The sequence below is a fragment of the Scyliorhinus canicula genome, chromosome 11, assembly GCF_902713615.1.
Source record: "Scyliorhinus canicula chromosome 11, sScyCan1.1, whole genome shotgun sequence".
NCBI classification, from domain to species: Eukaryota; Metazoa; Chordata; class Chondrichthyes; order Carcharhiniformes; family Scyliorhinidae; genus Scyliorhinus; species Scyliorhinus canicula.
The window spans coordinates 77,995,499-78,022,852 of NC_052156.1; the positions used below are offsets into that span (position 1 = coordinate 77,995,499).

General features: G+C 45.6%; 1 protein-coding gene across 2 annotated transcripts in view; it reads right to left on the bottom strand.

Moving 5' to 3' along the window:
• Positions 1-15,171: 15,171 nt before the first annotated feature.
• LOC119973148 (metabotropic glutamate receptor 7-like) overlaps positions 15,172-27,354 on the bottom strand; it is a 967,737-nt gene continuing 955,554 nt past the window's right edge. The window contains exon 11 of one of the 2 annotated variants that reach the window (XM_038810761.1): positions 15,172-15,984. In XM_038810761.1, the coding sequence (XP_038666689.1) occupies positions 15,935-15,984 (50 nt within the window). In that variant the 3' untranslated portion in view covers positions 15,172-15,934. The remainder of the gene's footprint in view (positions 15,985-27,354) is intronic. The other variant, XM_038810760.1, reaches the window with a different exon arrangement.

Genomic DNA, 27,354 nt, shown 5'->3' on the forward strand with positions numbered 1-27,354 from the left:
GTGGAAGGGTTATCCATTTTCAAATAAATATGTTAACACCCACATTAAAATAGCTGAGTTTTAGATATACCAGTGTGCCATAGCATAATACAACACCTTTGAGTTTTTTTGACAAATTTGTTTTTCTATCTCCCTCTCCTTGACTGAGCACAATCCAAACTTGTGTCATCGTCACCACAACCAAATTTACAGAACCATTACCATACACTCAAACCCATACCGCCATTAACGCAAACCAAGGTTACAGTACTGATAACACACAATCAGTGCAGAAGGAGGCTATTCGGCTCATCAGGTCTACACCGGTCCTTGGAAAGAACACCCTATTTAAGTCCACACCTTTTCCCCATAACCCAGTAACTCCACCTAACCTTTTTGGACACAATGGGAAATTTAGTATGACCAGTTCATCTAACCTGCAGATCTTTGGACTGTGGGAGGAAACCGGAGCACTTGAAGGATGCCATGCAGACACGGGGAGAACATGCAGACTCCACACAGACAGTGACCCAAGCCGGGAATTGAACCTGGGACCCTGGAGCTGTGAGCTGTGAAGCAGCAGTGCTACCACTGTGCTCCTGTACTGCCCTGAACGATATAGTCCCATTATCACATGAAAAACATTGTTGTTCTCGCACAGCGATTAACAAGAACACCCCATATGTTTAATCACATTTAAAGATTTTGTGGGTAGAAATTCCACTCCAGCTTCTCCCAGTCTCTCCTCTGTAATTTCAGCAGAAGACTAGCAGAAGTTCTTTCAAATTTACATAACCAGTTCTCTGGGATTCCCACAGCTTTTCCATCGAGTGACAGTGGGAGATGAAGAGAACCATGACAAAAGTATTACACGAGTTACTATGTGATGCTTACGAATACTACAGTATGTTAAAAGAACCAAAACGTGATTCAACTGGGGGTTGGTTGATATAATTAATTTTAAGTAAAATATAAAATGTGCATGTTGATGCAAATCAGATTTTCCAATAGTATTAGTCCATGTTACGGACGCCTGGTCAGATCCTAATAATGGCTAAGATACTGGACCACTTTCGCAACTTTTTTTAATTTTGTAAGACTGTGGGGTAAGATAGATTAGTTCCAGGAATGATTGCATAAGAATTAGGGCTTGGTTATTTTTACAAACAAAACTTTATTGAAACAAAAGAATAAAAAATTAAACTTTTAAACTTCAACAATAACAAGGACAGCTTACATGTATCTCTTAACCCTAACACATAACTTCCTACTAAACAGAACGCAAAATGGACATACAGCTCTCAAGTCTACTTGGGCAGGCAACAATGATACATGCATGTACAGAATATATTCCTATTGTTAGAGTAGCTCCTTCATACTTCTTTTTAAAAGCTTGTCTTTGTCGCAGCTTTTCATTACTCTCCCGGTGGCTTTCCAAATCATTCTGCCTCCACCCGATCAAACAGAATTCTTTTCTTTCTCTGAGCTCGGCCCAGCCCCTCAAACAATGGTTCTGTCCTGGAGCGTCCAGACTTGAACTCATAATTGCTATTTGGGTTTTTAATTGTACACTTCCATTTACACAAAAAAACAGGGCCATGCAATGAATATTAAATTAACCTTTAATTTACAGACAAAAGAGGCCATCGGACTCTGTATTGTGCTAATAGCTGGTCAGATTAGCGTGTCCTGGAGGACAATGGATCTTACGTGAATAACCCTGGCTGTTTATTTCCTGTTTATTCCCATTAAACAGTTTGAGTCTGAATGGGACAATGGGATTTAGGCCAGGTGTGGGTGTATACCTCTGACTCAGTGCTAGTAGTTGTATCCTCAGTGTATTAATCTCTAAATTGCCACTACATCTTCAATCCCATTGCTGGATACAATTTCGTAACATCTCCGTATCATAACATCCAACATGCTGAAAACATGAAGCTTGTAATATTCTGCATAATTATAAGATGGTGATCCAGTGCCTTATTTCTTAAAAGACCCATTGAATAATCATGTAGTGATAGCTGACTTCACAACACAGTAACCCCGAGATTCCGAATGGTTTTGGTTTCATTCACAATTTTTCTTCTCTCCATCTTAAATTTATGATGAATGTTTTGGCTCATTAGGGGTGGCATGGTGGCACAGTGGTTAGCACTGCTGCCTTACAGCTCCAGGGCCATGGGTTCAATTCCAGCCTTGGGTAACTGTCTGTGTGGAGTTTGCACTGTCTCCCTGTGTTTGCGAGGGTTTCCTCTGGGTGCTCCGGTTACTTCCCACAGTCCAAATATGTGCAGATCAGGTGGATTGGCCATGCTAAATTGCCTCTTAGTGTCCAAAAAAGTTAGGTGGAGTTACTGGGATACGGGGATAGGGTGGAGGCATGGGCTTAAGTAGGGTGTTCTTTCCAAGGGGTGGTGCAGACTCGATTAGCCGAATGGCCTCCTTCTGCACTGCAAATTCTATGATTCTATGATGCTTGGATGTCAGTGCTAAGAAACAGAAGGCTTATCTACCCTTATTAAGGTCTGTTTGAGTGAAGGGCAGCAAAGGTTAGAGGTTGCATTGATTCTGAGCTTTGTACACTACCCATGGTGGACACGCACACTGTACTGCGTCAATGCATTTCCCATAATTAATTCTGGCCAACTTTGTGCACTGGACATGTGCCTTCCGGTCACTCACTGAATCACTTGCAACAGCAATAGTATTAGGTCAGTGTATCTTGGAGGTAGCCAATGTACTTTTGCCAATCATATTTCATTCTTGGTCGATTCTAAGTTTGCTGATCTCAACTGGGGCAATAACCAGTGGCCCCTGCATGGTAAATAAAAGTAGTGAGGATTTCTTTTATCAGTGTGTGAATACGTACATGAGACCAGAATTGGGCCATTTATGGTTGAATAGGTACCAATACACACTGTCAGCAATCACACACGACTGGAGGGCTGAAATTGTGTTCTGCCGGGAGTGAACGCCTTTGGGATTGTAGGAGGGAAGCTTGTAAACAGTAAACTCCAAATTTACTACAAAGTATTTCAAAGTATGTACACGGCACAGAAACTGGTCACTCATCCCGATAGAGCTAGTCTGGTTTTTAAGCTCAACACTTGCCTCCTCGTAATCTTCATCTCACCCTATCAATGTAACATTTTATCCCCTTCACCCTCTTGTACTCGTCTAACTTCACTGAGGGATTTTACAGCAACAAAGGTGACAACTTGGCAGCATCACCCAATTGACTTCAACCAAAAGTCTCCCAGCTGAAAGGGCAAGACATTAAACAAATGCTCAAAAGAGGACATTTTATAACTTAATGTTCCCAGTGTTGTCTTTTGTACAAGGGGGAGAACTTCACCTGATAGTCAACACATCCTACGTAGCTTTCCATTGTATTCCCCAAGTATGCTCTCGCTACATGAGTTGCGATAGTCCCAGCTGACTGGTGATGATTTGGCTGAGCGTCTCCACACCGCAGGCGAGGGGCAAGGTTGAGAAGGCGAAGTGCCAAGTTCAGTCAGGAAACTGGTGTGTTTCTCCCCAAAGACTCTGGCAGGTTTCCCAACGTGATCTTCCCACATTTTGCCATTTTTTAAAAGGGTTTTGCGCCAGCATTGTGAGGGTTGGAGCCTAAATATGGTGTCAAGTCTGCTGTCAAGTATGACATCACAGAGCTCGCTGCACCGTGATCTCAAAATTAAGTTCAAGACCCCCGATCCCCGGACAGCGGGGCCTCCCACCATCAATGATCCCCCTCTCTCCAAGGAACACTAGTATCAACCCCCTTCCCAAAGATTGCTCGCATCAACCATCATCCACCCCCTCAAGGATCACTAGCATTGAGGACCTCCCATTGCGTCTCTCTAGAGGCTCTGCCCATGGAACTGCCCCGTAATGTCAGGGAGAAGTGCTTGGGCACTGCCCTGCCATGTACCCAACCATCCGGGGATACAATGGGTTCTGAGCAGCCCCGCCCACCCCCCTCCCCACCCCCACCAGCGGGCCCCAAGTGTGCATTTGACAAAGCTTTCAATCAAGCCCAGAGCTCCGTCATAAGGAGAGTGAAAATAAAACCATTGTAAAAAGACTGAGTTCAGCCAGGCCATTGGTGTGCATTGGAGGAAGCTCTTGAGAATTAATAGGGCGTGAAATTCAATGTAAACAAACAATCTCTAAAGTCCTATGAGAAAGACAGTATCTGGTTACACTACAGATGCTCCTAACAGTCAAAGGGGTATGAAATTTAATATAAACAAGCAAGTGGAAAGGGATAAAAGCAGGCATACTACAACAGTGAAACCACAGAGCCCATTGAAACTTCAAGGGGAGCGAAATGCTTCTCCAAGAAGCAAGCTGCAGAATGACTCTGTCCTGACAGAGGGTTTTAGGACAGATAGGCTGCAACTGTGCTTTGCACAGAAATGGGGTGCTAAACATGAATGAAAGCAGGTTTCAAGGTTACAGCCCCAGCTCTCTTGAAGAATCACACCCCGTCCCCCAATGGCACCTGGCCAGAGACTGCTGTGCCCTTGTGCTCCCTGGATGGTGAGGTGTACTCACCTCCTTCCTCCCTCTCAGAGTCCACCACATCTGCTTCATGCTTGTAAGGATCAGTAGCAATTGATACCCGGCTGACATCCCACTAGTGGCGGGATTCCGTGAGGGCAGAGCATCTGGCTTCAATCTTATTAATGAGACTGAAATTCACACATTAATTAATTTAAATCAGCTTCTCGCCCTTTCTGGTGAGATACAGTTCGCGCCTGCGGGAAGGGCCCAGGAAGGTACTGTTTTGCACCCGGCGTGAATCCCATTTTCGGCCTTGTGCCAAATCTTCCCGACACAGCGGGATTTGGGCAGGCCGCAACATGGACGGAAATTCGCCACATTTGTGTTTAGTTTACAATCAATTCAGTGAAAAATGATTGTGTTCCACTTTACCTACTCTCCTCCAAGTCTCTGCAATGACAAATCTTTCCATCTTTCCTTTAGTGAAATGTGATCGTCAGCCAAGAAGCCGCTTCGCTCCACTCTCTATTCCATTTCCATCAGTTGAAATAAATCATGCAGGCACATTATTTTGAATTAATATTGCATTCTTGGACCTAAACTCCTGATTTCTGCTGTATTCAATTATTAATCATCATCTCATATTGCGGAGACAATGAAACCTTTCCATAATGCTTTCTGAGCTCACCAGTACAAAAAGACCAATATAAAATGAAGTCCAATTTCAGTCAATGGTGCTGTATGAAAGCACATGCTGTAGTTTAAGGGCGCGATTCTACAGCCTCATTGCGCTCTCACTCAAGCTTAACGAGGCCTGTGAATAGCGGGAGAGGACAAAAACGAGATCCGCGCTCGGCACCAAACAGTTTGCGCTGCAACTGGCCAGCTCCCGTTGGCGAAATCGGATCTCGCCGTAGAGTAATGAGAAAGCAATTATCACCACTTAAGTCCCACTTCCACACAATTAACGAGAACGACCCCATGCCCAATGGCCTCCTGTCATTCGCCAGCCTGTCCAGCAAATGCTAATGCTGGCGCCGATTAGTACTCCTTTTGAAAACGTGAGCCTGGAGGAAGGGCTTCCATGGGGAGCCAAGGAGATGAGTAGCCATCTTTGCTCACAGGCAAAGAGACCGGGGGCACTGGGTATACTAACCCAGCTACCAGGTCAACCACTCACGGCACCACCATGCCAACCCTGGATCATGTTTACCTGTTACGGGGGCAACCCCTGTCCCTACCCGTCATCGCACCGATCACCCATAAACCCCACCGACTGTTGAGGCCTCTGGTTGCGCGACTGAAGGCTATTGCTGATAGGAAATTTGCAATCATGCTTAAGTGAGCACCTCACACCTGCCAAGTGGATTCCCATGGGTGGGAGAGTCATGTAGCATATGGGAGTCATTGCCTCACATCCCAATCACACCTTGATGCCTGGACACTGTGCTTGAACACTGTAGAGGCAACACCACACACACAACATCCAAATACCCAGGGCATGGGACACAGCTCCATGGACATGTCCACGGTTAGAGGTGGGTTTGTGCCACAGGGAGGGGGGGGGGGGGGGGGGGGGGGGGGGGGGGGGATGAATGGAGAGATGGGCAAAGGGTCCGGGGACAGCCCACATTGCGGAGGAAAATGACAGAGGCATCATAATGGTTGTGCAAAAAGGAGTTTAATATGCTGTACGATACCCCACTCTGGGTGGTGCCGGCGTTGTGCATCAGGCTTTCCTGTGCGGTCACCACCCTAGCAGTGTTGGCCTCGGTGCCACTCATTGCCAACGCCATCTCTCCCATAGCCTCTGGGGCTCTTCCAAGTGGCTATGGATCTGCTGGAGCGATACTGACATCTTCTTCTGAATGTCCCGGCCGCTCCCTATCATCTCCATTAGCTCCGGGTATGCCACTTCCAAAGGCTCAGCATCAGGCTGGGACCAGCTGAGTCCAGGGATCCAGCAGACCTCAGACTGCTGTCTCACCTGGGGGTTTCTGCCTCCACAAGATGTGCATCATCAGCGGTGTGGTGCTCACCAGATTGTGCCCCAGACGCCTGACCACTAACATTCCCCACCGAGGTGTGTGTATCTGCGCTGGTGGAGGGTGGGGATGACCACTGTGCCGTGGCTATAACAGTTGCATCTTCGGAGCTCTCCTCCGAGGTGTTCTCCTTGGAGTCAGGAGAGGGGGCCGCCCAGGATGGGTCAGCTGCTGGACCTGCGGGGGAATGGACAAATGGTCAGTGAGTGGAACAGATCAGTCAGTAAGGAAATTAAGGAAATCAGTACTTACGTTTGACAGGTCCTCCGGGTGGAGCCTTGTGGTTCCTCCCTCTGCGGCATCAGCCAGCCTCCACATTAGTGACCCCCCTGTCCTCGGCCACATCTGTCACCTCCGGCACCCCACCGCCAGTCGGGGCCCTTTCCCGATGATTGTGGGAAAGCTTTACCTGAGGAGACACAGAAAGGGCATCATTAGCCACACGCGTGGTTCACTGTGGTGGGAGAGGGTGTGTGAAGGCGGGTTTGGGAGCAGTGGAGAGAGGTGGGAGAGCTGGGGGTCACCCGGGGGGTGGATGCTCCCTTGAGGGGGGGGGGGGGGGGGGGGGGGGTTGGGAGCATTGGTGTCTACTCACTCGTGCTGCCCGGTGTAGGTCGTTGACCTTTATCCGGCACTGAAGGTCAATCCTCCTGGTCACACTCCACCTCATCCCAGGCAGCACTGGCTGCCTTGTGACTCATCCTCCAACAATCCATCCAACAATTTGAAGACTTAATTGCCAGTGACTTTGTAACGTATAGATTTCACGATTTCAAAGTCAAACTCACAAACAAGCAATTTCCTCTCTGAATTATAAATTGCTGATTTTTTGGGGTGGGGGGGGAGTGGCTTAATGGGTTAAACCGGAACGTTTCAGCTGTGGGACATGATTTCAGGTTCCACCTTCGTGATTAGATTAAAGATTGATTGCTCTCTCTCAGTGTGAGGTTTGCACATTCTCCCCATGTCTGCGTAGGCCTCACCCCCACAATCCAAAGATCTGCAGGGTAGGTGGATTGGCCACGCTAATTTGCCCCTTAATTGGAACTAAAATTAATTGTGTACTTTAAATTTTTTAAAGTATTCAATAAAAAAAATGCATTGGCTCAAGGAAAAGTGATGCCACAATCCCATTGGCAGATTCATGTTCCCTGTCATGGTGTAGGCCTCCCAGTCATGAGATTGGGCAAGGAGTTTAAAAGAGTCCAAAAACAAGCCCCAAACTGGCACCGTAATATGACACCATGCAGGAATGCAGTGTGTAAATTCAACTTTAATAGGGGTGCAAACAAAATGGCACTGCTCACCCATTATACAACCTATCTGATTTCCACCTCCATTCAGGCACTGGATAGTGGGGTAATTAATGGACAGCCGGTCCATCATTCTCCATGATGTGCTTCAACCAAAGTTACATGACTTGATATACACTCCACCTGACTTTCCTCTCCAGTGTAGTAATGTGTGACAGTAATTATCACCCATCAGATGCTCACATACTTCAATATGACAATCCAAAATCTATTGTATCATTCAGAGACAATGGCCATAATTAAATTTTCTCTCGAAAGACAAAACCTGCAGAGGACATTTAATAGGGTAGGTCCAGTGGCAGGTGGGGACCCTGCTGCCTTATATCCTCTGTCCCGATCAAGTCTGGGATGGGAAAGCTTGTGGAGGGTCAATTAATGCATAATTAATGCCCACCTAAGGGCCTCATTCTGCCACTACTGCCATTTTATCAACAGTGGACACGGATTCCACCATGTGGGAAGTCCAGAAATCAAATCCAGAAGGGGAGGGTCAGGCACTCAGTGCTTGCCAAGGCACCCAGCATCAGGGAAGTTGGGGGGGAGGAGAAGTGGGGGAGAAGGGGTCATTGAAAGCCAACCTCATGCCCTTGCTGCCTCTGCTGCAACCTCCAGACAACGAAAAGTGACCATTTTCACACGGCAAGGTTCAATGAACAGTAATTAACAGTCAGATAAACTAGTTTAATGTTGTTGGCTGAGGGAAAAATAGTGAGTGTGATTCTCCGTTGGCTGACGTCGAAATCGCAAAACGCGATTGTGCGGAGAATTGTTTCCGATGTCTAAATCGTTGCGGGGTCGATTTCACGCCAAATTGCAATTCTCCGTCACCTCGACAGTGGTGCCAATGTGTTCCAAAACGAACGTACAGTAAACACCGTTTGCATATCATGAGCGTGCCTGACCCGGTATTCTCCGGGACCTCCGCGATCTCCTCCTCCGATGGGCCAAGTTCCCAACGGCGTGGTTTACATGTGCTTTCAAACATCGTGAAACTGGCATGGTGGCTGCTGATGGAGGGAGAGAGAGGGTGTACGGAAAGTGTCCAACATCGCCATAGTTTGCTGACAGTTGTGCTGCTGGCCAGGGGGATTCTGCCAGGACTGGGGGTGGGGGAGGGGGGGGGGGGGGGGGGGGGGGGGGGGGGGGGGGGGGGGGGGGATGGAGGGAGTAGCAGGGGATGGCCAGGAGGTCGACTGTGGGGTAAGGGTGGACGGACACGGAACACCATTGCCGCAGCCGGAAAGGCAGCCATGCAGCTCCGCATGCCACTAATAGCCCACTGTGAACAGGTTGGAAAGGGCCATCCCCCTAGGTGCCCTCTGGACACAGCAGACCCATCAGCCGTATGGACGCACAAAGCACAACCAGTGCCACCTTGTTGACTGGGATGAGTGTGTGTGGGGAGTGTAATGTGCAGCTGCAGCTTGTCAGCCTCCCGAGTGTCAATCATGGACCCGGCGAATCCCGCACCATTTTTCATTGAAATCGATTGTGTTCCACGCGGCGCTCATGCTAACCTCTCCACAGTAACGGATTTGGTCTAGGTGCGGTGCCTGTTTGCTGTTGTTGAAGTCCACTTAGTCTCAGAAACAGAGAATCCCACCCAGTGGCTTTCATGAGGGGGGAATTCACGCCTTTTTCCCAAGTAGTGTTTTCAGGTCTTTTATGTCCAAAGGGCCTCAGTTTATTGTTTCACCTGAAAGACAGCATCTCCGATAGTGCAGCATCTCCTCAGGAGTTTACCCGAGAGTTGGACCTTCTGACTTTAAAGTGAGTGTGCTGCTATATAGATCCACAGTGCATAAAAATTGTTAATATCGCCAGAGTCCCAGAGGGCCATAGGCAGCCAATTGGCTGAAAGGATGATTTGTGATGCACCAACAACATGGGTTCAATTCCCGTGCTGGTTGAAGTTATCGATGAAGGCCCCAATTTCTCAACCTCACCCCAGCCTAAGATGTGGTAACACTCAGGTTAGATCACCACCAGTCAGCTCTCTCTCAAAGGGGGATAGTAGGCTCTGGTCCTCTGGGACAATGGTGACTTTCATTTGTTCCCCACTGTGCACAGCAGGAGGGAATAGTGCAAAATGACCAGCAACAAGGATGCCTGCGACTCCTGAGCCCTATGGAGAAAATGGCTCTTAGCATCATGGGACTGAGCTTATGGCATCTGTGGCCCACAGATTGAGAACATCGAGGTTGACAGAATGTTCCTCCTTAATGTCCCTTCTCAGCTCTCAGCTCACACTCATTCTGCCATCTGACATGATGAGCTCGCTGCTAATGGTGTGACCATGGTTCGCCTACTTCCCTTCCCAACTCATTCCCTCACACTGACCAATTTCAGTTCTGATTTCCTGCTTTGAGACAAAACTTCCACTTGTCCATCCACAGAAGCCCAAGGAGGAGGAAAGAGAGCAACAGCTACAATACATAATGTGCACTAACTCAGGTAATGTGTATGTACCTTGGCGGCAAGAACGGACATTTAAACATACGAAACGGGAACAGGAGTAGGCCACTCGGCCATTTGAGCATTCCCCGCCATTCAATAAGATCATTCAATAGGGTAGCTGATCTGACTGCTATCTCCCGCCTACTCTCAATAACCTTTCACCCACTTGTTTATCAGGAATCCATCTAGCTCTGCCTTGAAAACATGCAAAGATTCTGCTTCCACTCTCGCCTGAGGAAGGGAATTCCAAAGTCTCACTCCCCTCAGAGAAATAAATTCTTCTCATCTATGTGCTAAATGGGCGACCTCTTATTTTTAAACAAGCCCTAGATTCGCGGGGTCTAGATTCTCCCAGAAGAGGAAATATCCTCTCGAGATCCAACCTGTCAAGACTGCGTAAAATGGAGCTCAGATCAGGGAGTGATAACTCGTCACAAGTGGTCAACAACCAGGACCGGTGGATAATTTATTGCCAGCTCACCAGAGGATGAGGTTGAAGATGGGTCTGACCACAGTGGAGTCAGGTGAGGGCCTCCACAGAGTGGCAGACAAGAGAACACTGATGTGCATGCACACTGAGATGTTGGATGCAGTGGTTCGCCTTTCCTTCAACCTCATGTCACTGTCAAGGCGCATGGAGGAGTCTGACCCAGAGTTGGCAAAGGACACTGCACTGAACTCACTCTCTCCATGGGGCTGCATACCCAGAGGCAATGCCACCGTTGACCGCTGTACTTTTTGCAGCTTTTGTATGTATAGGTCACCAATCCTCTTTTTTCCCTGTGAAGATGAAGGAATAACTTTTTGGAAAATTCAGGAAGAAAACAATAACTCTAAAAACGCTCCAGAGTACGTACTTCCAAACAGTCTGAGATAGCAGAGAGAAGGAACGATCTTACCTGCAATATGGGTGTCTGATCGTTGAAGGAATGATGGTGCAGGGCTCACCTTACAGCTCAGCACTCTTTTGGTTGCAGGACGAAGAGCAAATTTGTTTGCCTGGAGTTGCATGGTCCATTTGAGGTATCCTGTTAGTGCATCAAGTGGCTGGGGTGTGCAACATCAGGATTGCACACTTCCACAGGCTCTTCTCAAGAGGGTGTGGTATGTGGGCCATGTAGGAAGCAGCTGGTCGTGTAGCATTCCCCAACATGCTCCAGTAAAACGTCCCAAGAGCTCCATCGTGCCATTTTGTCCCTTAGAGAAGTCACTCCAAGAGGCACAGCACAAATTAGCAGACGGCTTGCCCAGTAATCTTTCAGATTGTGAACAATGCCACAGATGGCCTATCACTTTCTCAGGAAATATTGCATTCAGATTCTTGGGTGAGCATGACCTTGAAGTCTGCGAATTATGCCTTTGACATTGATCGGGTGGTGTAATTTAACAACAATTAAAAGATTCTCTTCTTTTGAAATTTGAGTTCCAAAAATAATTCATTTGTTTACGGTCTTATGGTTTGCACCTATTGTTAAAGCATGATGACACATTCAGGTTTTTAATGATGCAGCTCTTTGTCAAGACAAAGGGAGTTAGTGAAGTGGAGTGAGAGTTGGCAATTGGGTACTGTTGCACAACAATCCATTTGAACTATAACAGACTAGAAATGATTAATAGCAGGAATGTAAGAACTAACGCTTCCATGCTTTTAGAGAGATGTTAAACCGTCAAAATAGCAAGAAATTTAAAGTAATATAAGTTCAATGTTTTTCTTACCACTTGATGTCAAGAGTGATGCTTGGAAATACACTCAAATTAATGAGTGTCTACCAAATGACTTGTGTGCATCGAGTGGCAGTCGGCCATTTCCACACCATTCTTTAGCACACAGTCTCAATTAAAATGAGGGCAGTTGTAAAGATCAAATACAACTTTAATTTGTTCCTTCATAACAAAAGATCTGAGAATACTCAATATAACTAGTTTTGAAGTGGCAGCGTCATTTCTATGGATCATCATTCCTAATGTTTCTCAAAGCACCATGTATAATGAATTACTTTGAATGTTCGGTGACTAATTTTATAAATGATTTTGAGTTTCCATGACTGCTTTGTCTCCTTTTCAAAATCTTTGTGCGCTCATGATTCACCAGATTTTATTTTTGCATCACATCTCATATGCCCTTTGAAAACATTCCCTTCTCGCTGATTTTCTTCACTTTCTATTCCCTTGAAAGTGTTATCTCTGAGCTGCTGTTGTACAGTTCATGTACAGGCATGTGACATTCTGGAACAGACTCACTGCCTTGCCCAATGGGAGCCGAGACAGTGAATATCAGAAAGTTGTCCAGCTCAAGAAGCAGCATGATTGTGTGTAATCCTGGCTTTACCTCACGGTAGAGGATGTGTATTCTCAGCAGGTGATTACATACAGGAATCCTGATCCCCCCCCCCCCCCCCCCCCCCCCCCCAACCACCTCCTCACTAGGGACCAGGCTTCTTTACCTCCTCAGCAATTAAGTCAGTGTGGACCAGAGATTGAGCTCTCAATGTGCCTGCTTTGTATGGTACAAGTACGCATCTTTATATTCCCACCCATTGATTAGAAATGGGCCAAAATCTAGCTTGGAGTCACAAAAGAATCCGCTAGATATCTTTGAGCTAGGGTATTAAGAAGGTCCAATTAGTGAGCAGCTCAAACATCTATCCTCTGGTTAGCATGATCTCCTTTTGTCAGGGGCATAATTGGATACAGGCAGGAAGAGGCCACAGCTCGAAGTGGAATCACAGCATGCGTGACTGATCGCAGCATAATAAAGTGGAGAATTGTGAAAAATTGGTTTTGTTTAAAAGAAAATTGTAATGCTTATCATCCAGTTTCTGTTTTAAAATTTTCCAGACAACCCACTCAAAAACTATAGTGCTCTTTCGATAAGTGGGAGTTGCAGCCCTGGGTCACTGGTAATGGACATCCAAAACCAGGCAGACACCTTACTTGCTCCTTACCTGGAAGTTGAAACCATGCTTCAGCTTGCGAGTATATCTTTTTGCTGTTGTTGCCATTTTTGGACTATCCCCTGTGTTGGCTCTTCTAGAACATAAGAACATAAGAACTAGGAGCAGGAGTAGGCCATCTGGCCCCTCGAGCCTGCTCCGCCATTCAATTAGATCATGGCTGATCTTTTGTGGACTCAGCTCCACTTTCCGGCCCGAACACCATAACCCTTAATCCCTTTATTCTTCAAAAAACTATCTATCTTTACCTTAAAAACATGTAATGAAGGAGCCTCAACTGCTTCACTGGGCAAGGAATTCCATAGATTCACAACTCTTTGGGTGAAGAAGTTCCTCCTAAACTCAGTCCTAAATCTACTTTCCCTTATTTTGAGGCTATGTCCCCTAGTTCTGCTGTCACCCGCCAGTGTTCTGTTCTGCCTTCTCTCATACTGCACATCCTCCTTATGCTAGAGGGTCAGTTGACCTAGGTGAGTGAGTGTCCACATGTAGAGGAGGGGTTACCTTGAGGATGTCTGATGATTGGAGTCTTTACGCTGGACATTGCCCTGTCTTCTTCCTTCTCCTCTTCATTACATCAGAAGAAAAGCGGCTCCCATTAAGAAATTCATATCAAAGGTATAAAGCAGTACTTTTAGCAGAGCTGAGTTAAAATAGCAGCAACAATCCTTGACTGAAGCCTCAGATAATGGTAAGGTACGAGGGGCTGACAAAGATATAACAACCTATAGCAACATACCTAATGGCCTCCACTGCATGTTATTTGCAGAAGCTTTTAAAACCATTTATGGACCATTTGGCGGGAGGCAAAATAGAGCGGAATGTGATAAAGGAGTTAGCTAACCTTTGATTACTTAGTTTTAAATGTAGCAGACATCTGGAGTGGCCTAGTTGGAAATACAACTCAGGTAGATTTTTTTGAGGAAGGTTTGAGGCAGTAACCTTTAAGAACACTTCCCACCCCCACAACATGGGCCATGATTCATACTGAAAATCAGGTCGGATTGCCTCAACAGCATTAGTGGTGGAAATGGAATCACAAATAGCATTTTAAGAGAAAATGGATAAATGTTTTAAAAAAGAAAAAAAAGTAGTTAATAGAGTTTGGGAAAAGGACAGAGGAATGGGACTAAGCAGTCAACTAATACAAGAAGATGGCACAATCGCAATGGACTGATTGATTTCCTGATATGTAATTTTCTTTCAAAGCAAATTCTGTGCAAGGAACAGAAGTTTTATGACACTGTGGTATTCAAATGTGCTTCTGATAAACATTTCCATAAGTTTCTTCCATGCCAGAAAAATCTACACAATGAAAGATGACTCCACAAATGTAAGGAATTTAAAAAAAAGTTATTTAGGTCGCCTTGTCATGCATATTTTGCCTTCAACTGGTTACTCAAGATGAGAGGCTTTGTGTGATGTTCAAGGAAAACATTCCCATGGAAACCAGGTAGAAAATACTCTGATATTATACAAGAGAACTATTACTACTTTAATCCATGTTCTCACTCTAGTCTATTTTTTTTTGTACGATACATACTCTAGATGTAGACACCAGTGCACATATTATAATGCTGGTAGTCAGATTCTGCCAAGGCACCATCTCAATGACAGCTGTGTCTATCAGAAAGTTCAAACTAAATGAACAATGGCCCTTCAATCATGATTGCGGGCTTGTCTTTCTCTCAAGTACTGATTGCTTCTGCTGTTTTAGTTCAATAATGTGCTCACTTCCCTGCTTATATGCACAGAGTTATATTTTTTAGTCCATGCTTCTTCACACAGTGTCAAATGTGATAACACCAATCTCTTGCTTAATGTGCTCTACAGAGCAGAACTACTGAAGAAGTTAATGGGGTGGACACGTCCTTTCCATGTGCTGGATTCACAAATATAGAATAATGCCAGAAACACTTTTTGCATGAATAAAAAATTAATCCAAATGGTTTTATTTCTTGTGCTGATACATTCTTTGACAACAACACATCATTTATCCCAATTAATGAATGACCATAACAAAATAAAAATCATGTTTGGCTGAAAGAATATTCCACGATATTGGCACATAAGCATCAAGATTAATGTCAATACTTGTTACAAACAAATTGTAGAAAATTAACATGCTTTCATAGTCCTTTATCACACAGCTCCATAGGGGGCATAACAAGACGTGAACTGTTGACTAAACAGGGAATTCCAAGACCAATTAATAAGTGTAACTGCATTCAGGAAGCAACAGTGAAACAGAAGCAACAAAGATGCACCACGCAAAACTTCACAAAATATATAGATGGGATTTTATTTTCTCTTTGTCAAAAACTGCAGTCTGGAAGTACACTCAAAGACTTAAGAAGCCCTGCGAGATCTCAGTTATTCATTGCAGTTTGCCCACAGGGAAAGATGCATTGGTTTCAGCTCTGACTGATGCGCCGGGTCACGCACATGACAATACGACAGTGCCAGTGGCTTGCAAGTCTGATGAATCCAATTGGTGTTTCAGCAAATTGTTTCTCAAGGAGCATATCAAACACTTGGGTCTTCCGTGTTCAATCTCTGAGGTAAAGCCTGGCTTACAGGCTCCTCCATTGATAGGCAGTAGGGCGCATGGAGGCCTGTGCCAGATGAATGGCCAGGCGCCTGAAGAACCTGGCCTCCTGTTCTCTTCAGGAGGCAGCATTTAAATGACGAGATCATTGTAGCTTACATATTTCTTTTTGGCTGCTGGACCTGTAGGAAAGTAGCAAGATCAATGTTAGAGCAGGGAATGTCATATTGATTAGTTGATGCTCTTACACAATAATAGTTCCACTGATTAATTACTTCAAAGAGCTTCATGAAGTGATGCATCTCACAAAATCTCATAGTCATTGAGCACGACATCTCTGTCCCCATGAGAAATCCACATTCCTCACACAAAGTGCTTTACACAAATTGCGTGGTAAAAGAGAATCTGGGATTTCAAAGCCAGAGGCCTTAACTAAGTCTTCAGCAAATGCTTGCTTCTTGGTTAGTCATTGGAGTGAACATGTTTCAAGGTTTGCAAGTTAATTTCATTGTTGAGCTAATTAATCCTAAACTTTGGGGATAAAGAGCACGCGGGGAATGATTTCATCTGTATTTTGAATACAGGGAAATGGGAAAACATCTGCACATAATGCTAACGTGAAAGAGGAATTTTCCCCCCCACAATCCAATAACCATTTAATTTATTAAAATGGAGATATGAGCAACAATATGTCTCATGATTCTTCAAGTCATGAGAATAACTCACCGGATCAAGATGTATTTATGGAAAAACAAATTCAGGGAAAATGGATCTATGGACATTTCTGAGCCAGGGGCGATGACTGTATGATCAAGATGAACTGTCTACATCAAGGGGGAAAAGTCAGCAGGATGAATGGGGTTTGAAAACACAATAATTATTATTATACCAAAACATTTCTGTTTGCACTTTCCAATTTCCCTTCTCCTCTCAAGCTCAGTGTGGTTTTTTTGAGGATTGCTCCTCACTTTAGTGCCTTGTTTTACTCACGAACACAGATAAAGACAATTGGCCGGACATTCACAACTGTGGAACATATCGGAGCCAAATCCAGTGCTGTCCTGATCACGGCCTTGACCTCCAATATGTCCTGGATTCTAATCATTCATGAGTTTAATTTCAACAACTGCTCACTGCTGTTAATTGTGTATCAATTGTATTTAGTTGCATGCAGGTGGAGAACATTAATTCGGGTTTCACTTGAGCACAATAAAAGCGATGCTTACTGAAACTGTGGTGTGGTTGACTTTGCAGGCATATGCTTGTCTGTTTCACTCTGTAAATAAATGTAAGACTGAGTAAAGATTTGCTCCTGTATAATCCCCGGCCCTTAGTACCATCTTCTACTACCATATTCTATTTTGGAAAGCCACTTGGCGAAGGAGAATACCGGAGCCAATCTTTGCTCATTCTTGCATTTATTCACAGAGTGAAGCATACATCTCCTAACTTAACCATCCCACAGTTTCAGTAAGTGTCTATTTTTACATGTTAAAGTGAAACCCCCCAATGAAGGACCTCTACCTACATATAATTTAAAACAATTGATATATAATTGACAGATTCAATTCTTTCTCGTTGAAAAAATCCTAAGAGTTAATATGCAGAACCAACAGCTCAGAAAAAATATAACAAAAATACTTCCATATTCTGTGAGGCATCCCTCCTCCAAGACCCAAAATACTTTTTGTATGTGTGTTGATTTTTGTAAAACAAATGTACATCCAACCATTAAATTTGAGATATTTTCTTTCTCATCAGCAACTTCCACCTCTGGAACATGGCAGACACTGAAATGTGTCCACCCCTCTCATCCTCTTTAACTAAGCTTTTGGTCACCACTCCTAACTCTCTTCCTGTGGCTTGATGTCCATATTTTGCTCTGAGAAGCACCTGGAAACGCTCTTCCATAGTAAAAAGGCACTATAAAAAGGCAAGTGCTTGTTGTCACTGTTGTCACCCTCCATCTCAAAGCCCGTGCATACACTTCAAAGCTGGAGTCGACGGAGAGAAAACATATGAAGAAATAGTCTGTTGATTCAATTCCTTTAAAAAAACTTGTGGCATTTCTACCAAAGCGATACATGTTTGGAGGGAAGGGGGCATTGACCCTGATTTTGTTGTAGTAATGATGGTGAAACTGTCAATGTTCAGTCCTCTTGAACTGCCAGCAACTAGGGCAGGGGTGGGCAAACTTTTCCGTGCAAGGGCCACATTCAGAAATTCACAATTTTAAAGGGCCGCATAGTATATTAATTAATAGTCCCGGTTGTAACCAATTAGCGTGCGGCATATACCTCAGCGCTTCCCCCGGCGGCATCCTGCCTTTAGCCCTCTTTTTCTCTACTTTTCAAAAATGGCGCTTCACCCGGTTATGATTCTGGGCGCCTCATATCGAACATAGAACATAGAACAGTACAGCAACGAACAGGCCCTTCGGCCCTCGATGTTGTGCCGAGCAATGATCACCCTACTCAAGTCAACGTATCCACCCTATACCAGTAACCCAACAGCCCCCCCCCCCCATTAACCTTATAAAAAAAAATATAAACATTTTAAAAAAAAATTTTTTAAAAAAAAACTTTTTTTTATGACTTGATCTTGGTGGGCCGCATAAAGACCTTTGGCGGGCCGCATGCGGCCTGCGGGCCATAGTTTGCCCACCCCTGAACTAGGGAGTTCTTGCTCCCCGTGTGGATGGGAACGGATACTGCGGGGAGAATGAACAAACTGACCATGGCACCATGCCATTCAAGTGGGGGCAGAAGAAAGAAATGTTGTCGTAATTGGGGATAGTATAGTTAGGGACATTAACACTGTACTCTGTGGCCAGGATCAAGAATCCCAAAGGTTGTGTTGCCTGCCTGGTGCTTGGGTTTGGGATATCTCATCTGGGTTGCAGAGGAACTTTGAGTGGGAGGGTAAAGATCCAGTTGTCGTGGTCCAAGAAGGTGCCAGGGAGGAGCTGTCCAGAGTTTTTTCAGAGTTCGTTGGAAAGGAACCTGGCAGGGAAGATAGTGGAACAGCACTGGCAGGGGTTTTGGAGGGTTATTCGGGAGGCACAACAGAAATTCATCCCAAGAAGGAGGAAACATGCTAAGAGGAGAACAAGGCATCCATGGCTGACGAGGGAAGTCAGGGACAGCATAAAAGCAAAGAAAAAGCATACAAAATGGCGAGGATTATTGGAAAGCCAGAGGATTGGGAAGCCTTTAAAAGCGAGCAAAGGACAACTAAAAAAAGCAACAAGGCGGGGGAGAAGATGAAATATGAATGAAAGCTGGCTAGTAATATAAAAGACCATACAAAGAGTTTTTTTCAATATATAAAAGGTAAGAGAGAGGCAAAAATAGAAATTGGATCACTCAAAAATGAGGCTGGAGAAGTAATAATAGGAAACAAAGAAATGGCAGAGGAACTGAATAGTTACTTTGCATCATCCTTCATGGTGGAAGTCACCTGTGGGATGTCAGAGCTCCAGGAGACCAGGGGGTAGAGATGACTGCAGTGGTCATCACTAAGGAAAAGGTTCTGGGGAACCTGAAAGGTCTGAAGGTGGATAAGTCATCTGGACTGGATGAACTAAATTCCAGGATTCTGGAGGAGATAGCTGAGGAGATTGTGGAGGCGATCTTTCAGGAATCACTAGGGGCAGGGAGGGTCCCAGAGGACTGGAAAGTAGCTCATGTAATACCACCATTTAAGAAGGGAGGAAGGCAGAAGACAGGAAATTCCAGGCCAGTTCACCTGAGTTTGGTCATTGGCAAGATTTTAGAGTCCATTATTAAAGATGAGATCGCGGAGTATTTGGAACTGCATGATAAAATAGGGCTAAGTACGGCTTTGTCAAGGGGAGGTCAAGTCTGACAAATCTGTTAGAGTTCTTTGAGGAGGTAACAAAGAAGTTAGACAACGGAGAACCAGTGGACATTATTTATTTGGATTTCCAGAAGGCCTTTGACAAGGTGCCGTATAGGAGACTATTGAATAAATTAAGAGCCATGGCGTTAAGTGTAAGATCCTGGCCTGGATAGAGGATTGGCTGACTGGCAAAAGGCAGAGAGTGGGGATAAAGGGGTCTTTTTCAGGATGACAACCGGTGACTAATGGTGTGCCTCAGGGGTCTGTGCTGGGGCCACATTTCATAATATACATTAATGATTTGGAAGAAGGAACTGAAGTCATTGTTGCTTAGTTTGCAGATTATACAAAGATCTGTAGAGGGACAGGTTGTATTGAGGAAGCAGGGGGCAGCAGAAGGACTTGGAAAGACTAGGGAAGTGGACAAAGAAATGGCAGATGGAATACAATGTGGAATAGTGTGAGGTTGTGAATTTTGGAAGGTGGAAAGGAGGCATAGGCTACTTTCTAAAGCAGGAAATGCGTAGGAAAGCAGAAGCACAAAGGGACTTGGGAGTCCTTGTTCAAGATTCTCTGAAAGTTAACGTGCAGGTTCAGTCGACAGTTGGGAAGGAAAATGCAATGTTGGCATTCATCTCGAGAGGGCTAGAATACAAAAGTCAAGGGTTGTACTTCTGAGGCTGTGTAAGGCTCTGGTCAGACCCCATTTGGAGTATTATGAGCAATTTTGTGCCCCGAATCTAAGGAAAGATATGTTGGCCTTGGAAAGGGTCCAGAGGAGGTTCACAAGAACGATCCCGGGAATGAACAGTGTGTCGTATGAGGAACGGTTGAGGATTCTGGGTCTGTACTCGTTGGAGTTTAGAAGGACGAGAAGGGGCAGCAGGGTAGCATGGTGGTTAGCATAAATGCTTCACAGCTCCAGGGTCCCAGGTTCGATTCCCGGCTGGGTCACTGTCTGTGTGGAGTCTGCACGTCCTCCCCCTGTGTGCGTGGGTTTCCTCCAGGTGCTCCGGTTTCCTCCCACAGTCCAAAGATGTGCGGGTTAGGTGGATTGGCCATGCTAAAATTGCCCGTAGTGTCCTAATAAAAGTAAGGTTAAGGGGGGGGTTGTTGGGTTACGGGTATAGGGTGGATACGTGGGTTTGAGTAGGGTGATCATGGCTCGGCACAACATTGAGGGCCGAAGGGCCTGTTCTGTGCTGTACTGTTCTATGTTCTATGTTCTAAGGGATCTTATTGAAACTTACAGAATACTGTGAAACTTGAATAGCGTGGACGTGGAGAGGATGTTTACACCAGTAGGGAACACTAGAACCACAGGGCACAATCTCAGACTAAAGGGACGATCCTTTCAAACAGAGATGAGGAGGAATTTCTTCAACCAGAGGGTGTCAAATCTGTGGAACTCTTTCTACAAAAGGCTGTGGAGGCCAAATCACTGAGTGTCTTTAAGACAGAGATAGATAGGTTCTTGATTAATAAGGGGATCAGGTGTTATGGGGAAAAGGCAGGAGAATGGGGTTGAGAAAAATATCAGCCATGATTGAATGCGGAGCAGACTTGATGGGCTGAGTGGCCTAATTTTATTCCCATGTCTTATGGGACAGCTACGGCCGAGAGGGTGAGAGGATGGATACAAGAACCCAACGCGGAATGGGTGAGGCGACAGGAGATCTGCAAGGGAATGACCGGCCCTCACCACGGCAGCCACCCCCCCCCCCCCCGACAAAGTACACATCCTGCCCAGTGGTGGCAGCCACACTGCAGACATGGAACAAAATGAGGCAGCATTTTGGTTTAATCGAGATGTACCCCGTGGCTCCCATCTGCTGCAACCACAAATTCCCACCAGCCATGCTCGACTCCACCTTTAAAAAATGGAGAAAGGATGGGGGGGCGCTAGCGGTCAGAGGCCTTTATATAGGAGAGAGCCCCACGACCTGGGCGAACTGGCAGAGGACCTGGCACCTACCGACAGGACAGGAACTCAGATACCTCCAAATCAAACACTTTCTCTGCAAGGAGACGGCAAGATATCCCAGGGCCCTGACAGACACACTACTAGAGGAACTAATAAACACGGACAGTAAGTAGAGGGGGAGCTTTGAGAACATATACGGCCGGTTGCTGGACAGGGTTAGACTACCAGTGGCCAAAGCCAGACGAAAATGGGAGGACACATTGGAAGGACAGAAGTGGGGTGGGGATTCTGGAGTGAAACACTGAGGGCCAACTCCGCCTCCTCTTGCGCTAGGCTAAGCCTAATGTAGTTCAATGTGGTGTACAGAGCTCACCTAACCAGAATCTGAATGAGCAAGTTCTTCCTGGAGGTGGAGGACAAATATGAATGATGCCAGGGAGGCCCAGCCAACCCCGGACACATGTTCTGGGCCTACCCCAGGCTTGTCAGGTTCTGAACAGCCTTCTTCGAGGTGGGATGTCCAGGGTTGTGGGGGTAAGGGTGGAGCCGTGCCCGAGAGTGCCAGTCTTCAGGGTATCGGACCAGCGAGAACTACATATGGGGAAGAGTGCTGACAGCCTGGCTTTTGCTTCCTTAATCGCACGCCGGAGAATCTTGCTCGGCTGGCGATCAGCAGCACCTTCCATAGCTGCAGACAGGCTGGCAGACCTGTCGGAATTTCTCCACCTGGAGAAGATTAAATACACCATCCAAGGGTCAAACAAGAGCTTACAGAAAGCGTGGGGCCATTCATCAGCCTGTTCCAAGACCTGTTCGAGGCCATAGCGACTAGGAAGAGAAGGGGAGGAGAGGGGAGGGAAGAGGGATGGAGGAAAGTCAAAGGAGGACACACACAGGGGAAAGAGGCAGAGGGAGAAGGAGAGGGAAGGGAACCCAAGGGAGTCACAGGACAAAACATGGGGGATAAAAGGGAGGAGAGGAAAGGCCATGTAGCCCCTCCCCCCCAAACACCGCAACAGAAAGAAGCAGTATGCGATGCCCAGGACAGAAGTCAGCACTAAGAGGGAAACTAAGCTACCAACGGAGGAAAGGCGGGAGGGGTTCGGGGGTGGGGGGGAGGTGGAAGGGAGGGGTGGAGGCAAATGGCGGGGACCACTTGCAAAAATCTCTGTAAATAAGAAACAACTTTATTTGTAAATATGAGGTACACTTGAGCTGTCAGTCTGTAAAAACTAGAAAATACCAATAAAAATATTTTTTTGAAAAAGACCAATGTCACCTCTGTACGAACCAATGTTCGTACAGCGAAAAAAAAACATATTGCCTATTATTCAGTTTTCACATTACAATCTCAGTGCAACTCAAGGTATAAGGAATCAGTTCATGGCACAATACAAGAATAGATAGACCTTGAGGGAATACTTATTTAGAGATGGATTGAAGTCCACAGTTTCATCGAGAATATATTGAATGAATTTGATGGAATTTCCTGTCAGGAACGAGGAAAGTGCATTCTCGTTCATTCTCAAGCTCGAGTTCTATTGGTAAATGTCTTTAATTCTGTGAAACTCATCCAGACTCTCCATCTTAGCCCTGTGTTATAAACTACATCATTTAGGATCCAAGCTTAATGATAGTTTCTTGAGTTACCCGAGTTTTGCCTGTATCCAGTGGTATTCTGGATGATAATCTAGTCCTTTGCAGAGCTTCCCAAATGAGTTAACTCGCCACGCACATGTGTTTGCTCTGGTATAACACAGACTAACTGTGAAAAGGTTTGAATATGCTTCCAAACCACTCCCCCCCCCCCCCCCCACCCTGTCTACATGATCTGAAAAATGATACACTGTGTCATGAGTCTATTCCCAGCATCCTTTCATGAGTACAATTTCTGAACACCACAGGCACACACAAATTACAACTGTATTATTTTTCACACATGAAAGGACAAACAGAAAGTATGGGCATTCCATGTGAAGATCAAATTATTCTATGGCATGCCTCAAATAGCTCAGTACACAATACTGGTACTGGTGCATAAACTGTGAAGACACTGTGGGTGCCACAGACATGTATTTTACATATGCCAAAATAAATTACTTCCTCTCTTTTGTTTTACATTCTTTCATGTGGACTTTCCTATCTCGCTATATAAATTACATTTTCACTGCATGGCTATTTGTTCCACGGGCTAGAGTTACTTTGTTAGGCTAAACTACTTTGCACACATCCTCTTTCCTGCATTCTAGCTGTGTTGCAATTAAGACTCCTCAGAGAGTGTCGGCTATTCTAACCCAGGACCCTAACACCGTGCCACTCTTTAACTCCAATTCTTTGTCAGCCATGGCACAGTGGGTCGTCCGCTTGCCTCTGTGTCAGAAGGCTTTTTAAGGTTCAAGACCTACCCAGAGACTCGAGCACACAAATCGAGGCTGACTCCAGTGCAGTACTGGGGGAGTGCTGCAGTGTCGGGGGTGCCATTTATTAGCTGAGATGTTTAACTGAGGCTCAGCTTGCTCTCTCTGGTAGATGTAAAAGATCCCATGGCACTATTTTGAAGAAGAGCACGGGGTTATTCCAGGTGTCCTGGTCAATATTTATCCCTCACTCAACATCATTGTAAACATGGTCATTATCCTATTGCTGTTTGTCCTCCATTACAACAGTGACTGCAGTTCAAAATAATTTCATTGACTGTAAAGCTCTTTGACATGTCCAATGGTCATGAAAGGCGCTATATAAATGCAAGACTTTCTTTTCTGCCAGCTTGGCTGTGTGACAACAGATGCTGAGTTCAGCAGGTGTATCTTAAGTTTCCAAATCCCCTCGGATTTCTTACAGCTGTCCACGCAAGAACATCCTGTGCCCCAGAGCTGAACCTCACATTTCGCAGCTGGATCTGGAACTAAAACTACAAGACAGCTGCAGACACCAGATTTTATTCCCCTCCAGCTTCACTTTATAACCTTCAACAAGCAGATCGCTGAACAATCTTCCTGAACTTGTAGGGAGACCCAGAAAGATCCTTGCTGATGTAAACTGCTAATCTTCCACCCAGAAATAGAATTGTAAATTAAGCTTGACTAAATTGAAGCTTTGGAAAATCAGATATTATACCACCTGCATTCCGATAACCAATTGTTCATTAGTCTTGGCTAAGTGAGTGTCCTATTGCCTCTGAGTCCAACAGTGTTATGTTCAAGCTCCACTCCAGAGAGTCGCACACATAATTTAGACCAACACTTTGGTGCAGCACCAAGAGGGTACTGCACTGTCAGAGGTGCTGCCTTTCAGATGAGCCATTAAAGAAGAACCCCATCTTCCCTTTCAATTAGCTATAAGATATCCCCTTTGGACTATCTAATGAAAAGCAGAGGAGTTCTCCTTGTGCCTGGCCAATACTTTCTCTCATTCAACACCATCGATAGATTGATTGATTAATAATCTCATCGCTTTTTGTTAAAATGCACTGAGCAAAGTTGAGTTACAATGAAGTAAGATTTTTACTTACTGAACTGAATCATAATAATGAAACATTTATACAATGAAGCAAACTGGACACTCCTTGGCATTTGAATTTAGCTTAAACCTGGTGAAGGTTTTTCTACTTCGAGGTCGTGTTAGCTTTTGCAAGATCAATTTGTGTAATGTATGGTAGGTATGGTTTTGAAGTGCAATGCTGTCAGGAATTTGGCACAGATTTGGGCTCAGGACAATTTGAAGAGGGCATTTGCGGATTTCCTGCATCTAACATGCAGTGTACATAAGATATGGGGCGAAATTCTCCCCTACCCGGCAGGGCGGGGGGTCCCAGTGTAGCGGAGTGGCGCCAACCACTCCGGCGCGGGCCTCCCCAAAGGTGTGGCATTCTCTGCACCTATAGGGGCTAGGTCTGCAGCGGAGTGGCTCCCGCTACGCCGACTGGCGCCAAAACCGCCGTCAATGGCCTTTGGCGCCCGCCGGCCGGCGTCGGGGCATGCCGAAAGGCCTTCGCCGGTCGGCGTCAGTCCATGCATGCGCCGGGGCGTCACTGGCCGCTGACGTCACCACCAGCACATGCGCGGTGGAAGGTGTCTCTTCCGCCTCCGCCGTGGTGGAGGCCATGGCAGTGGCGAAGAAAAAGAGTGCCCCCACGGCACTGGCCCGTCCGCCGATCGGTGGGCCCCGATCGCGGGCCAGGCCACCGTGGGGGAACCCCCCGGGGTCCGATCGCCCCGTGCCCCCCCCAGGACCCCGGGGGCCTGCTCGCGCCGCCAATTCCGCCGGCACAGAGGTGGTTTAAAACACGTCGGCAGATTGGCCTGTCAGCGGCAGGACTTTGGCCCATCTCGGGCTGGAGAATCGCCGCTGGGGGCACTCCGATCGGCGCGGGGGGCACGCCGATCGGCGGGGCGTGATTCCCGCTCCCGCCGATTCCAGGGTGGTGGAGAATTCCAGCCACGGTGGGTCGGGATTTACGCCGGCCCCGGGCGATTCCCCGACCCTGCAGGGGGTTGGAGAATTCCGCCCCTGATTCCTCGATATCAGTACATGGTACAGAAAGTGTCAAACTTTTCTGTACCTCACACAGTAATCCTTTCTAAGATCAAACACCCCAATATGCACAAAGATATAAAATGCTATCAAAGAATAATACCTTTTATACTTGTGCTAAATGCATAATGTTTAGCTACTGAATGTAGAATTTCTCCCACCTAACAGAGAACTGGATCCCACATAGACTAGTTGTGACTTTATAGATTCCAAATTATCTTTGTCTTACTAAATGGAATAAACACCATACTCAGGTGTTGGTCACTGAAATTCTGCTGGCTTCATAATCTAGGCTGAACTATAATTTACTGAATCTCTCGCCATGTTAATTCAGCTCCCTCATATTGATGGCCTGTCTCAGTTTACCTTATTCACGCAAGACCACTGGAAGAAAGAACACTTTCTCAGAAATAAGCAACGCCATTGAGATGTGAATCAGTCTCCTGTGAGAGTATTAAAAGAATGTCCTGATGATGAGTCTGAAGCGAAGCATGTTTTTTGGTCACATTGGCTTCATAGCTACCAGAAAGATTGTGACATTTGTTCTACAATAGCAAATATAAACTTGGTTCCTTCAAATCTGTGACAATATTTGATAGCAGGAAGGTCTTTGATCATTGAAGGATGCTGAGAATGATGGATGGAGCCATTGGATTGATGGCTGGTAGATGTGTGGATGTGCTCACAGCATACATGACAATTTAATTTACCTGAGTGGAATTCACTGAGGCATGAGATGAGATTCTGAGTTGACAAGAATAAACAAAATCAAATTCGTGTAGCTCATTCATTTTCTCTTACTGCTCATGCTTATGATTTCCATTCTTTCATGTCTAATGTTCCCAACCTCTCAGGTACATCATGAGTACCAGTCTTCTTCCTTCTTCACTGACTCTTGCTGGGGTTAGTTTCCACAGCCAATGCTGGCCTGATGTCTTGCCCAATGGTCAGGGTGAATAGTCGGTGTAAGTGGGCTATTAACCTTTATTGGTTCAGTCTGCAAATGAAATCCTCAGTGGTACACTTTGGAGGTTTCATTATGATTTTAACAAAAGGAAGCCCAGCTAGTTGCTTCCTTCCCTCGTGCATAAGTTCTTGAAATTTAGTGCCGTAATTTGCAGTTACATTTATTTTCTATGCCCTGTCCCAGTTTTTAAGTTTTGCCATTAGTTCTTTCATGCATAATTTCTGAAGTCTAAATTTTCCGGCCCAACTTCTTCTCCAAAACCCCTAC